Below are 14,494 nucleotides of genomic sequence, written 5' to 3'. Positions count from 1 at the left end.
ATTAAAAAAACCCAAGAGTACCTCCTTCAGGGAATGCATGCAAATGCCAACTCTAGATGGAGGTTTAAGCACAGTCTGTTAATGAACTACACATTACTTCTCTTGTGGTATTTTCTACCTGATCAGGAAATGTTGTTTCCCTAAGTTCCAGATCTTCTTCAGCATATGTCAAAATAGTCTTCAGGGAACGTCGCAAAAATTCTTCATTGAAGTTCTGGGATGTCCCCACCAAAGATGAGAGAGACATGGTCACCTGCATTTTCACTCTGGCAAAGTTCTGCAACACAGATATTGTTATGGTATTTCAACAAGCTGGAGATGCTACAATGGTCTGCTGCATCATCAGTGCTATAGTCATGGTACCCTCCTCCTGACAGATACCTGATACAAAAAAGAAAACTCTTTAGTTTTGTGAAAAAGGGCTGTCTCAGAGCAGTGATTACAATAAACCTCTGGTGCTGCTGAACTTCATAATCTGACGACAGCATTACTGAGTTCCAGGTAAAGGTTCTCCTGCAAAAGTTTTAGTTTTCTCTCCTAAGGATGATGCTCAACTCATTCTCATGATACAGCCTTCATTCCAGACAGCTGCTTTTGGTTTGGTCTAGCCTAAAAACTGGAGTCACTGTTAACTCGCTGCTATCCCTCCACTAAGAGTCCCTGGGCCCAGAACCAGTGGGTCCCTCCAGTTCTGCTCCTCCCCGTGCAGGACTGTAACCGAAGCAGTGTAAACCAAGGTGTCTGGAGAAGCACCTTGTAACACATAGCTACGTGTATGCCTGCAAAATACCAACTGGGAAAGTTAAGGCTGGGAATTTTCTTGATAATTTAAAGTGCACACGGGTGAGTCAAGCTAAGATGTAATTAGAGGCAAGATCTGAATGAAAACAAAATCCCAGCATTGCTAACTCACCTCCACTAACACAGCCCTTTCAGAAAGGACACACGTACTAGCTGTGCCACAGAAAGGGCTGTGTGGCTGTTTCTGCTCTCATCTAGAGGTGTGTGAAAGTAAGGCCAACTTACAACAAACAGCCCCTTAAGTGCAAACTGTCCAATCTGAATAGGATGCAAACCTTCTAAACTGACAGGTTTGGAAACTCTTGCAGTGGATGTTCCAGGCAGGGCTCTGCATCTCTCGATAAACCAACACAAGAAGCAGCTTGCCTGCAAAGAGATTCTGGGCATACAGCTCAGACTCTGACACTGGAAACCGGACACTCCAGCTACGCACTGACCAGCTGTGTGAGGTAGCACAAAACCAAGAGCTAGGCAAAGTCGTGTCACAGCTGCGTGACTCTCTTCCCTTTGCATGTCACGCTTGTTTCAACAGTAAGCACAGCCTTTCTCCCACAGGAACACAAAGAGCCCCATCCAGCAGTCCCCAGCCAGTTTACAAGTAAGAACCTACTGAAGTGCACCAGGACACTCACGTTCCCAATCTCAAAGTTTTGCCTCATCAGAAGGTAAAGAGAAGCACTCGCATGCGATCGTATCGTGCTGATACTGCTGCTACAGTGTCTCAGGAGCCTCAGGCACAGATCTGCACACTGCTCAGTCTCCTCTTCAAACAGCAGCTCAGGGAACTGCAAAAACAGCACATGAGAAAATTTAGTGCTTGGACAGAGACGAATAAGCACTCAGACAAAAAGGTCAGGGCAACCCACAGCAATACACTGGCATTAGAGGAAGTCCAATCGCCTCTGTTTTGAGGGGAATGATGCTAATTTGAATCACTTTTACAGTAAGGCAAAGCAGACTCACTGGCAGCACTGGAAGGCAACTCATTTTACCTACCCCACAACTTGCTCCTATATCTACACCCTTAGACCAATTTATATCAGTTCCAAAAACTCAGGCTTAAAATCTGAGGTTTTTCCAGTACACCTAAAGAAACTGGGAAATTGTTTAAATTATGGGCCCATTAAAACAAATCCATTTTAAGCGAAATTCATACAGCTTCAATTCTACCCGTGCTTACCCTAGGGGCTAAGTGCCTCTGCCCACTTACCACTGGCCAGCAGGAACCCACACCACACTCGGGCTGTGTGATCTGTACCTTTGCGTGCAGCCGTCAGACTCAAAGTGCATAAATACAGGTACTGATCATGAAAACCAGTCAGGCTGTATCAACCCCCAGACCACACTTCCCGAAAATCAATACCACACAAATTAATAAACGCTTGGTGAAGTGACCCCAATGCAAAGGAAGAAAACAGTCCCAGCCTCCACCAGTGCTGCTCAGGATCTATTATAGCATCCGCAGAGAATTCACCTTTGAAACCAAAGCCCTCTGTGTGGCGAAGCAGTGTTGGAGATAAAGTGCACTTTGGTTGCAGGCCATGCTGTGCAGAAGCACTTTCAGCACCCCACCGAGGATACTCTCTTTGGACTCCGTCACAGAAACAGTCTGCAGTCAAAAGTAAACCAAGAGTTGCATGAGCAAAAATTAACCTCCTGTGTGTGTTTGTGTGTGTGTAAGAGAGATATCAACTCTGCTGAAAAGCCCTTTGGCATGGAGAAATTACCCACTTAGCTGAGCCTGCAAAAGTCACATTACTGAATCAATCCCCAGGTAACGAAAACCTGCCCCATGTGCTAAAGCCAGTGGAATGATGATGCTTTCTACCCGATGAGGCTCTGACCCCTGGGGACCTTGTTCTACTAGAAGGAAAGTCTGGACTCTGGGTGGATTATTCAGGTGGGATTTCTGGGAGCCCTGGGATTCCTGGGTCTCTCTGCAGCTCAGAGGTGGATCTGATCAGCCCGCTACTGCCTGCTTCCAGCCCGTGCCCAGGCTTTGTTTGTAGAGACAAAAAAAAAGCAGGAGACAAAACTGCCACGTGTTCTCGCTCACCTGCGGGGACTGAGGAAATAGCTGGGCTGTGCACACAGACCACGGCGCCTGGAAGCTTTCCTGCACTGTGCAAAGTAAGTACAGATCCAGGAGACCGACCTGGAACCTAACAACTTCAGGCTGATTTGGACAGGAACTAGAGGAACTGGTTAGATTAGGGCAGGACTTGGAAATTTTCACAGTTCATTACTGAGTTTCTGAACAACTGCTTCTTATGCTACAAAAAGGGAACAGTCTTTCAAAAAGACTGAAGGAAGCTATCGCAATGTAAAATCAGATTGTTACAGGCTGAGAATTAGGAGTGGCATTACCACCCTTCCCGCTGCAGCAGGGGAGTTGAACAGTTCTGACAGCATTCAGGCAGTTCAGAGCAGCAGGAAGATTTTGTTTAACAAACTGCTGCGTGGCCAGGTGAGTATAATGCTATTACATCTCTATTTTTTTATCACCCTTACCTGTACAACTATCTCTAGCGTATCCAAAATAATCAGATTGGCTTCTGTTGCAAGATTTCCATCGATAAGAGCCTCATGTTCTATCTCTGCCCTTGATCTAATCAGAGAAAAGAAAGGAATAAAATTACTTTTTGTTTAAGAAGTAGACCTACCTATTTTCTCATTAGCAGGAAACTCCCAGTTACAATTTGTGTATTACTGGACAACACTACAAGGATATTTCAATGCATCCATTAAGAGGACAGGAAGAAAGACTTGGTTTTTTACAAATACAAACTTACACAGGATTTACGTTCATCATGCTAGGAGAGATGACACTACTCTCTGACACATCTGTTACTCTCCCAGGAACATGACAACCGTTTAGAATCAAAGTCCAACTCAAAACTGGTTTAGTAGCATTGTTAGGCATGCAACAGCACAACCAAGAACAGAACATATGGTTTTATGTTATAGGCTATGGACACAAGGTGGTGCTACACGAGCTAGTATATCGGCACTGTTGATCCCAGCAGCTAGACTGGTTGTAGCACAGAGTGCATACTGTCAGGGTGCAATCTTTGTCTGTTTAAGCTACATTACATTACAGTTCTTGAAGAATATCTTCCTCTCCAAGAAAAATGACAAAATTTTGCAGTTGTATGCCAGGCACTCGCTTTCCTGGAAAAAATCTTACAAAGTTCATACACCCACTCACACCGGTAGCCCCAGGAATTCCGCAGCAACCACCTAATTTCAGTGGCACGAGCTGCATTTGGCAAAGAACCAGTAGTATATTTAAAGAGCCTAACTGTGGCCTGCCCTACCACAGGTGCTGTCTCCGACAGACTCATGCCAGGCCAAATCACAGCAGGAGTGTGACCCATGGGAACTGACAAAAACCAAGCAAAATACACAACAAAGGGGACAGCAGCTGACTCGGCTCTTGGACCTGTATTGCAGCAATCCTCCCCTGCCACACTCTGCTTCCTCTGGGAGCTAGGTCATACACTCATTATCTACTCTTCAGGTTCCAGAATATGAAGGCTTGAGGCCTGGCCCTCTATAAAATAATATCATCTGTATAAAATAATACCACCTGCAATTACCTGTGCACAATTCTTGGTGTGAAAAGTCTTGCTTATTAGGTTTCAAAGGGTCAGACTCTACCTACACAAGCAGGACACGCTTGCAGCACCACAGGAGTGGAGTGTGATGGACCCAGGTCACAGTGAGCAAGTACAGGTTAAAAATCAGGTTTGTAGAGTTATCTAAGCAGATTATTTTGTGGGGTGAGATACCACCCGTTGACCATCAAGGTATTCCACAGCTGTTTAACATGTACGTGAGGTCCTTCTGGGAAGAAGAGGGCTCAGATTTAGTGCTGGCAGAGAACTGATAAGTTCTTCAGGCCAAATTTTAGTCTGGTGTAACTCTGTCCACAGCTCTGAAGTTGTGCCATGGTGGAATTAATATTTACATCACTTCATTAGCAGGTTGAAACACCCTGGTTGGCTTTCCCAATGCCTCAACAGGACTGGAGTCTTGGACAAAAAGCCAGTACTTGACATAACAAGAGATTACATTCTTGTGTTGGACAAAGCAATTAGAAGCTGTGAAGATGTATTTTCTATTCCAGAAAGTGTCGGTGTCTTCAAGGGTAAAATTTGGCCTGATCTCCATCTGGGCTCTGAGGACGCCATTCCTCAGTTTCTTCAGAGCTTCACTTGGGCTGAGATTGCTTTCCTAGGATTAGGAATAATTCTTTCGCTGGGAGGATGGAGACTGCAGGTGGCAATTTGTGGAAACAGAAAACGTGCACAGCAAAGCTCAAACACAACTCCTGAGCCCTCTGGACTAAACCACGCCAAGAGAGGGAATTTTAAAGGAAACGAGTGTAATAAGCAAAAAGAGTTCATTCCAATCAGTTGCACACACACACTGAAAACTTCTGCCAAGCATCACAAACAATGCTGTGATGATTGAGTCTGCAGATGTACAAAATGGCAATTTATAAGAACTGCACACCAATGCTACAGTACCTGGCTGGTTTGTGGCTTCTAAAAGCACAGCACATGTGGAAAAACAATCAAAGTGATGGATTAGGACAGGAAAGGAAAGCGAGCTTTGACAACTCCAGAATGCTCTTATGGAATAAAGGAAATATGACATGAGATATATATGCTATCTGTGAAAACTGTTAATGGATCTTCTCTCTAAATTACAGCTTACTACAGGGTTTCAAGAAGGTAATGGATTGTATCAGTTGCTTTAAATCTCATTTTAAAATCTAAGAAAGCAAGGGACAGTGGAAAAGTAAAGAGTTAGACAGGGCAGTGTTGGACTAAAAGCTATTTGCACACTGCCAGCCCTGTTCCAACTGAGGGCCCAAACCTGCTCACACAAGAGCTAAGCAGACTGCTGCCTTTGACCTTCTACGGGGAGAAAGACCCTGCGTTCTCACAGGCACTGGCACATTGTTAATGTAGAAGGATAAGGCAGAGTTACTTGTCAAGCTTTTCTGTGTTTTGACGCCAGTGAGTCATATCCTTTCTCCATCTCAAATTCTCTTGACTTCCAAACGCACTCCCAGAAGGACTTCTCTCTGCAGGATAAGATCAAAACAGCAGCAGTCATCTAATGCTCATTTTTTGCACAGGTAGGATCCAGATTTGTTCACAAGTGACAGGTGACAGCAAACTACAACTTCTTAGAGCCCAAGCAACCTCACTTGCAGTGGTTTTGTAGGCAAGTGAGGAATGAGCAGCGCAGACCACTTTGTGTGCTGCCACATGCCAGCTCACTACAGAGCTAATGGAGAGAAGCAGCTGAGATACTCAAATCAGGGAGGGAGGCATCAGGGCTGGTAAGAGAAGCACCTTCCTTGGACTACATAAGGAGCCTGGGTGTGACAACCCTGAGCAGTCTGATATTGCTGCCTTCAACTGGCACACAGGAAAGTTCTCAGGGTGGTGCTGAGACCCCTTTCCTACCCCACAGTATTTTATGTCTTTATCCTTATTGCTGGGAGGGCAAGGCAATTTCAAGTAATAAAGGCAATCAGGCCAGATTAAGAAAAAAAATACAAAGGTCCCCATCTCTCTGAAGTGATTCATTAATTATGGCTCTAAAATATTTATTCAACTTAGTTCACAATGACTGGCTCAAAAGTAACAGGACGCCTGTGGCAGAGTAGGAGACAAAACCACAGTTCTGATTCTTGTCCTGACCTCTGGGCCATCCTTCCTCCCAAACAACATCAACAGCAAATATCATCAGAAGGTGCTTGTTACCCCAACTACCAGCTATTTCAAGCCTCATTAAGTTAGCAGAAATATCCAGGCATTTTCAGAGCTATCAAAGCAAGATCAGGCAGTTTGTTTTCTGCTCTGATCCTTGCACAGGACGTACTAGAAGGTGGCTCTGAAAGATACTACACTGGAAGACGCTCAGGCAAGAACACCCCGTAATGAGACATGATCACATGTACACAGAAGCAATCAAGTAACAAACTGCCTGTAGATGGAACTTCAGACTGAGCATAGAGATTTTGCAGACCCTGTGAAGCATGCTGTAAACTGCAAATGGCTGCTTCTAGGAGCCTCTGTTTGAAGATCCTGATGAGTAGAATCCCACACCATAGACGGGTGCAAGTAATTGTTGGGGATGGGAGCAGCAGTTTTTGGGAAAAGGGGACGGCCCAGAAGACTTCTTCACTTACCTAGCTGTCCTCTGCTTCTTCGGACCATTTCCTGCCTTGCCCCTATGCTTCCCAAAATAGCTTCTTCAAGTTTGGCTCTCATGTCTTTTGATTTCTTGAATGTCAGACTGTTCATTCTTTCAAACACTTTCTTGCCCTGCAAGTTTCAAATGAGACCATGAGGGAAGATTCTTTCAATCTGGGATATTTTCTAGGCATTAACAACTCAAAATATCTTTCCTGTCTATCTAAAGACATACAGCAAGAAAGGAATAGAGGCTTAGTTGCTAGCTAGATAATCTACCCAGACTCCCGCATTGCTACAGAAAGCTCTCTTCTTGTTGGTAGTAAGCAAAATGACCAAGAGCTATCCCCTTTCCCTGCAGCAGTTCCCAGATGAGTGGCAAGCAGCACAATCTGCTTAAGTGAAACAAGGCACAGATACTTGCATGGCTGAAAAGTAAACATGGAAAAAGGCCAGAGATTGCACAGAGACGTGCTTAGCCTTGGGATTCTGGATACAGGAAATACTTAGGAGAAAGCAGGAAATGCCTTTCTGCAGTCGTGTAAAGGATGGGAGTGTAAAGTTCCTCAGCAAGCCCTAGAAGGAACTTCAGGAGGTTTAAACAATGTAACAGTACCTTGTATTCAAAGCAGGATACACAAAGATAAAGCAAATCCAGTAGGCGATTGAGCTGCAACACTGACAGGTCTGTGAACCATTTCTGCAAGACACTTTCATCCGCGTTCTTGAGCACCCACAGGAGGCAGATCAGAAGGCTGCGGCTGGACTCTGTTGAGAAGGTGGAGTGCTGCCTGCCACTCTAAAATAGAGAGGTCAAAATATTTGCCACACTGTATTTCATGTCCAAACACATCAATCATCACTAAAAGGATCTGTACCAGCTACCAGCCCAGCCTAAATAATTACCAAATAGGAACAGAAGGTGAATAGATATTTTTTACTAACAACCAGGAGATACACGTTTCTCTTTCTCAACCCAACAGCTCAGTGGAGCCCACAGACAGTCAAGCAACAAGAGTGAAGCAGCACTTTGAACCCAAATAGTCTCATTATACGAATGAGCTTCTGTTCCAGCAGCAAATACCCGCTTCCCTCAAGATGCCTTTAACAACCTCCAGCAGGTTAACAGTTAAGTGGAGGGACTCCATTCTTTATCTCATGCATCAGTGTCTCACTTTGAGTGCACTAAAACCTGGCAAAATAGGGTCCTGATGCAGGAGTAAAGGGAGGAGGAGGGAGAAATGGAAGGGCCTGTCTGTTACCCAAATCAGGAGGATTCCCTACCTCTGCAGAGAACAGGGGAAATGGCCCATTTATGTCTTCAGCTAGGTGGGATTTAGATGTGGTAGGAATTTTTGCTTAGGGATTAGAGCTCATAACGACCATTCCACTTCACAGGGCTTTTATCAGATTATTTCAGAAAAAGAGGGTCTTTATAAGGAAGGAGAATTCTTCTATTGTCTGAGGTTTGTTGATTTTTATCCCTGCTTGGCATTTTCTTATACCCTCTCTGAGACAGGCTCAACAACACACAAACATGATTTGTTCCCCCTTGTCTTCTATCCTCTGCCTCCCTATGTAACACCCAGCTGCAAACTGAGTCCCTGCCACTCACTGATCAGCCCCACAGGACCTGCACACGTAAATATTTGCTTGTTGACACAGATTGAGGGTCAAGGAATAGGGAGAGATGGCTTTGTACCGATGAGGTGAGTAGAAAACTGCTGGGCCGGGTGAGCTGAGGGACTGATGTTCCTGCAATGGCCATGGCAACTGTCTGGCTTATCATGCTTCCACCCTCGCTTTCATAATCATCAACAGCGACGCAGCTCGGCCTCCCTCGCTGATTGTGACTCTCTGCCGAGAAACATGTGCATCTAGTCAATCCCCAAATTCAAAGTTTCTCTCCCCAGCCTCCCTCCACAGTTTCATTGAACCGTCTAGGAATGCAAACTGAAAATCGTCACACTTGTGGGGTCCTGCAAGTAAACAGGACTATTATTTGAGGTCATGCAAAGCAAAGAAAACAATTTTCAAATGCAACCTACACAACCTCAGCATCTAGAATTCTTCTGAAAACAGACCTTTTGTCCCATTGAATACGTCACTCCAAATCCTTACTTGCAGCTTTACTGTGTCTTAAACTCAAAGGATGTAGAAGACAGCTCCAAATTCCAAACTATTCCAGACTGGACTCCCTGCCTTGATTTGAATTAACCCACCTCTGCTGCTCTTGAGGACACTTTGCAAAGTAGCCCTGAAACAAACTGCTGATAGAGCACGTACTAAGAGGAAGAGGAGGAACTCTGCTCATCCTTTGGAATTGTTACGAGAATTGTACTGTATGTGGAGTGACTTTTTAAGCAGGTCAGAGACATAGAGGGAGGCTGGCTAGGCATACACAGTAGCCAGACAGATGTAAACTAAAATGCATTGCTAGTTTTTTGCTTCATGCAAACAAGTGGGCAAATGCAGCCTTTGAGTGTTAACAGTCATCAAAGACAAATTTTGCAAGTGCAGTTTAGGAAACGGATGTGAAAACATGTCAAAGTTATAATTCAGAAAGAGAAACAATCTCATCCAACAGTAGAGGGTTTTGTAGTTCAATTTTAGAACCCAAACACACTCAAGTCTTGTGAGCAGATGAACATATATTCAAAGCACAGAATATAAAATACCTGTGAAGTCATAAAGCTGAGGCACGGTTTCCATGATCACGCCAATGAGAGGTAGATACAGCATTGCCACCCGGGCCTTTACCTGTGGGTCAGCGTACCGCGGATCCGAGTCGTGACTGGACAGTAAATTGTGTACCATATTGATGACCTTCTTATGCAATCCAAATAAACTGTTAAAAGAGAGTTGGGTCATGCAGATTAGTTAATATCTTCAAAGCAAACTATACTTTGTAACTAAGGGGCTTAAAAAAAGGAAAAGATCTTGGTTTTTATTTTTAACTTCATGTAAACTGCCATTACGTGTATTTTTTGATCTCCCATGTATTTTACAAATGGCTGGCTTTTCACTATGCCGTATAAAATGTACAAAAATACCTTGTGGAGGTGCACACCCAATATAATGTGAACACTCTCATATTTTCCATACAAAAACACGGCCCCAGCTACTGCTATGAAGTATCGAGTCTGCTAAAGACCATCAGGAGAACTTAGGGAATATGGAAAACAGGGAGAGAAGCTTGAGAGGACAGTGGGTTCAGTGAAACTATTCACTGTGTTCTTTTTTTGTTTCTGTTTAACACCATTTACAGAGAGAAAAGCCCTCCTAAAACAGAACATTGCTTTTATCAAATGATCAGGAAGTTTCTGCGTCAGTTCCCCAACCCCTCATGCAATTATTCAACCAAAACAGTAGACAACAGATCCATAATTCTGAATAAAAAGTGTCAAAGAAATGGAGGGGTAGAAGGAAAAACAGCAAAAAATGGCCTTCCTCATTATTAAGGTGCAAATAATGGCAGGGCCCAAGCACCATCCTCTTTTGCAGGGCACCTTGCATGAGCCTAACTTGGTGCTCACGCCTTGAAAACACAAACTCCCCTGGATCTCTCAAGAACTCGCTCTGCTCCTTTCAATTCCCTCAGCCACCACACAGAGGCAAAACTCTCTCAGAGCAAATAGCAGGTATCTCTGTAGCTATTTGCTTCTGTAGGCAAACCAGGCCAAGAAGACAACTTTACCCCATGCATGAAGCAGCCAAGGAAGCTCATACATTATGCATTAGCAAAACATAAGCTTCAATGTTCAGACCTGAGGTATTAAAACAAGTGCTGAATTTCAGGCAGTATCCACTTTACCTGAAAAGTAGAGTTGAGTTCTGGTTAAAAAAATGAGAGGCTTTGACTGGATTGTTCGGGGTTTAAAATTATTAAAAGGACACTGGTACAGGTTAGGAGGACATTAGCTAGTTGTAGCTACACGTCTTTCCTGTGTTTTTTAATCAAGCCATAATGAGATCCTACAATTGCTTGTTTGTGTAATTAGTGAGACCCTTAACAGCTAGGAAGGAAACGCTCATTTAAGTGACTGGTTCCTTCAGATCAAGGTTAGAGAAAAGTCTTTGCATTAATTTGAAGGAGTGGCACCTAAGTTGTGTTTCTAACAGTTCAAGGGAAACCATCCTGCAGGCCATAGAACTGCACAGAGGGAAAACACATCCAAACAAAGCAGCATAATTCAAACTCAGGGCTATATGAATTTCTTTTTTGCTTTTCCAGAACAGAGCAGGTACTGTGGTGGATCGATCCATAGTGAAGAGGAGGAAATAGGGCTCACTAATCTTTCTGGCTGATAATGCAATGAATTGATCTTGCCGCTCTCCAACCGTCCCCTCTGTTATCTCAGCCCTGGCCTGAACTTGTGTCAACATCACACACTTTTGGGAAACTGACTTTTGCCACTGAACACTGAAGACCAAATTCCGATTTTCTCACTTCTCTCCTGTAACATCAGTCAATATGGGTACCATGGGCACTATGAAACGAGCAATATAAATTAATAGCCAAAGCACTGTTTGTAGGGACAATCTGTTCAGGGTCTAGCTGCTTGGACTCACTCTCTGTAACTGTCACATTCAGCTGGTTTCCTTCACCTGCACGTACATTGTCTTTTAGACTGCAAGTGCTCTGGAGGAGGATTGTAACATACCATGTTACTGCACAGCACCTAGCACAGAGGGATCTAACGTACCGCCTTCAGGCACCAGGGTACTGCCTGAGTCTTTTCTCCCCAACTCAATCCAAAGAGTTCTTCTAAAGTGGGTGAGCTAAAATTTAACATATTTTGCTAACGGAGCAAAAAGACCAAGGACAGAACACATTTAAGGCTCTGTATCACCTATCAAGACCTAAGGCTAAGCTCTAACACAATAAGCAACTAGATGGATGTCCCTCTCCGCTCCTGTTGCAGCTTAATGTAACCGGGAACAATTCTGAGCTTCTTCCGATGGTGGCCAAAACATTTTAATGGCAGGTGTGTCCGAACCCTCTATTAATAAACTGCTGATGATACTATATGACTGTTAAAAGTCTTCACAGGCAAGGGACGAGCAGGCCTGCACAGACTGGTTTACTTTATATGGTGGATCTATCAGGGCAAATGCAGGAGGTTGAAGCCTGAGAACAGTTAATAAGCTTCGAACTACAAGTCATTCTGGAAAACAATTTTTTTAAAAATGCATTACTGGTATACATCTCCACCAAAATTCAGGAGCTTTGATCAAAATGCATCTCCAGAGCTGAACTAGCATCAGGGGGCTTTTTCTGTCTAGACAGGGTTTGAGAGAGGAACTGTCTCCCCAGTGGACACAAGCAAGGTAATGCCAATAGCTTCTCTGGGCAGCTGGGCAGAGATTACCATCCCGGTCCAAGCTTAAGTGCTGAGAATAGCCAGGTGAGAGAGCGCTAGAGGCAGGTAGGTGAGTACAGAAAGTTTGTGAAGATCAAGGGCAAATATGGTCAGAGACAGGACCTGATTTCTAACCAGTGAGCAAGATGTGCCTATGCTACAAAAAGGATTTTTGCAGACAGTGTATACGGGTAAAGATTTGCTGCTTTTTCCATTTCAGGCCAAACAAATGGGACTGCAGTGTGTTATGTACATACACAAGAAAATATTCTCATTTATGGCATCACTTTCTTCTCCAATAGGAAACAGAATTAATATTTAACTCCTGAGACCTCTTGGTAAAGGGGCAGTATTAACCATGAATCATCAGCATTTGTTGACTCGGCTGATATTTCTGAGTCCACCTTGAGAAAAATGCCTGCAAGAGAACTTAGGACTGTGGAAGCAATCAATAATTTTCATCAAAACCCATTTTAAAGAGGCAAGGCAGAATACAGCCCTAAATAACACAAGTAACAGACTGGATGTCAGGACTACAGTTTCCTACTTCAGAAAATTATTTGCTGCACAAGCCAGGCAAGCCACTGACATACTCTGCATGCTTGACTGTCTATTTATGTAACCCACAGGGGTCTCATCAATGCATCATTTATGTTTAAAAAGAGCTGGGAGGACCACAGGTGAAATATACTGTAATAATCAAAACCACCAGCAACAGAAACTTCGTAAATGTTGAAAACTATTTTCTTGTTACAATTGAGAAAAGCTATTTTCCTCTTAGAGCTCCAGCAGTGCCCCTGTGGCAGCTGGGGGCTCCAGCAGGAACCTCTTTCCCTTTTTCTCAGCAGGAAAAATGTGATTGACATCATGTTTACTGTGTCAGGGCTAAGGAAGCAACAAATAGGAGAGGTAGGGAGAAAGAGGAGTATTCTTAAAGAACTGGTTTCTTATCTTCTCAGCTGACAAACTTAAATCGGTTCTGACCATGCCAGACCTTGCTTTGCATCCACCATTTGCTTGGAATTACAGAAAACTCTGGGCAAAAAAAATTGTAAAGATTTACCCTTCTGCATCAGGATCTAAAATGACAGCCAGTTCTGTTAACACAAGCCCGGCCAAGTAATGCTGTTGGCGGAAAGGCACAGACAATTCAAACATATTTGCAATCTTCTGGTCTTGAACATTTGTGGAGAACCCAGAACTCTGTGAAAAAAATCAAGCTTCAGAAGTTGCATAATGAGGCCCCTTGGAACACAGAGTCAAAGTTTATGAAATACAGTAGAAGCAGAATTTCAGAATTAAAGACAATCTCATATAAACTACCTTTCCCCTTTTTTTTGTTTGGATCTAGCACATCCAAGCTCACTAACTCTTCTATTAATTCTGTTTGTTGTTATTGCCTTCCCACCCACAGGGCAGGCCTTAGGGAAGTTAAGCCAAATAACCTTTAAAAGTGGATTAGTTTAGCTTTTAACTCACGTATGGATGCTCTTATTCAGGCTAAAGAAGGCTTTAATTTGATTTAGTTTACCTAATTTTGCAACTAATTAATCCACTTGAATGACACACTTGCTAATTCAAATTACTTTTTCTGAGCAGGCTAGGACTAAGTGTCAATGCGCTAGAAAGACCCTCGTTTTGTAAGACAAGGGCAACACTGGACAAAGAGTTTTCTTTAAAGGCTCATTTGTGTTCATACGCTTGTCCAATACAGGAAGGGACTAGGTCCTTAAGGACCTCATTTTTTTGAGAATAAAGACCAAAAGAAGTCAAACCCCATGTGACAGAAAAAAACTAACTTCTAAATAAACTCTTTCAAAAAATATTAGCAAGCAGAGGCTGAAAATACAGGTGATGCAACTGCCTCATATGATTTAAGTCTCAGAACAAAGCTCAGCTTGCATTCCCACAAAGGATCCTTGTCACGGCATACCTGAGAAGTTGCTGAAGACACAGATGGTGATGGAGAGGCAGGTGGTGTGAGCAAGCTGCAGGGTAAATTCAAGGTGACGTAGTGTTCATGGCTGCAAATGATGCGAAGGAAGTCCAGCCTCAAAGATGCCAGGTTACTTGGATTTGTTAAGGAATACAGCTTTGAAGACACCTGTCAAGTTT

General features: G+C 43.5%; 1 protein-coding gene across 9 annotated transcripts in view; it reads right to left on the bottom strand.

Moving 5' to 3' along the window:
• DOCK7 (dedicator of cytokinesis 7) overlaps positions 1 to 14,494 on the bottom strand; it is a 106,925-nt gene that overhangs the window by 17,849 nt on the left and 74,582 nt on the right. For 8 of the 9 annotated variants that reach the window (XM_074875854.1, XM_074875855.1, XM_074875856.1 and 5 more), the window contains 11 exons: positions 14,313 to 14,483; positions 13,443 to 13,582; positions 9,695 to 9,864; positions 8,719 to 8,873; positions 7,633 to 7,815; positions 7,013 to 7,148; positions 5,800 to 5,896; positions 3,313 to 3,409; positions 2,276 to 2,410; positions 1,434 to 1,586; positions 119 to 277 (listed from right to left, as the gene is read on the bottom strand). In XM_074875854.1, the coding sequence (XP_074731955.1) occupies positions 119 to 277; positions 1,434 to 1,586; positions 2,276 to 2,410; positions 3,313 to 3,409; positions 5,800 to 5,896; positions 7,013 to 7,148; positions 7,633 to 7,815; positions 8,719 to 8,873; positions 9,695 to 9,864; positions 13,443 to 13,582; positions 14,313 to 14,483 (1,596 nt within the window). Of the gene's footprint in view, positions 1 to 118; positions 278 to 1,433; positions 1,587 to 2,275; positions 2,411 to 3,312; positions 3,410 to 5,333; positions 5,352 to 5,799; positions 5,897 to 7,012; positions 7,149 to 7,632; positions 7,816 to 8,718; positions 8,874 to 9,694; positions 9,865 to 13,442; positions 13,583 to 14,312; positions 14,484 to 14,494 lie in introns of all 9 variants that reach the window. The other variant, XM_074875853.1, reaches the window with a different exon arrangement.

Source organism: Strix uralensis, chromosome 8 (genome assembly GCF_047716275.1).
Source record: "Strix uralensis isolate ZFMK-TIS-50842 chromosome 8, bStrUra1, whole genome shotgun sequence".
Classification (NCBI taxonomy): Eukaryota; Metazoa; Chordata; class Aves; order Strigiformes; family Strigidae; genus Strix; species Strix uralensis.
The sequence above is the reverse complement of the archived record's forward strand: the minus strand, read 5'-3'. Positions and strand labels throughout refer to the sequence as shown.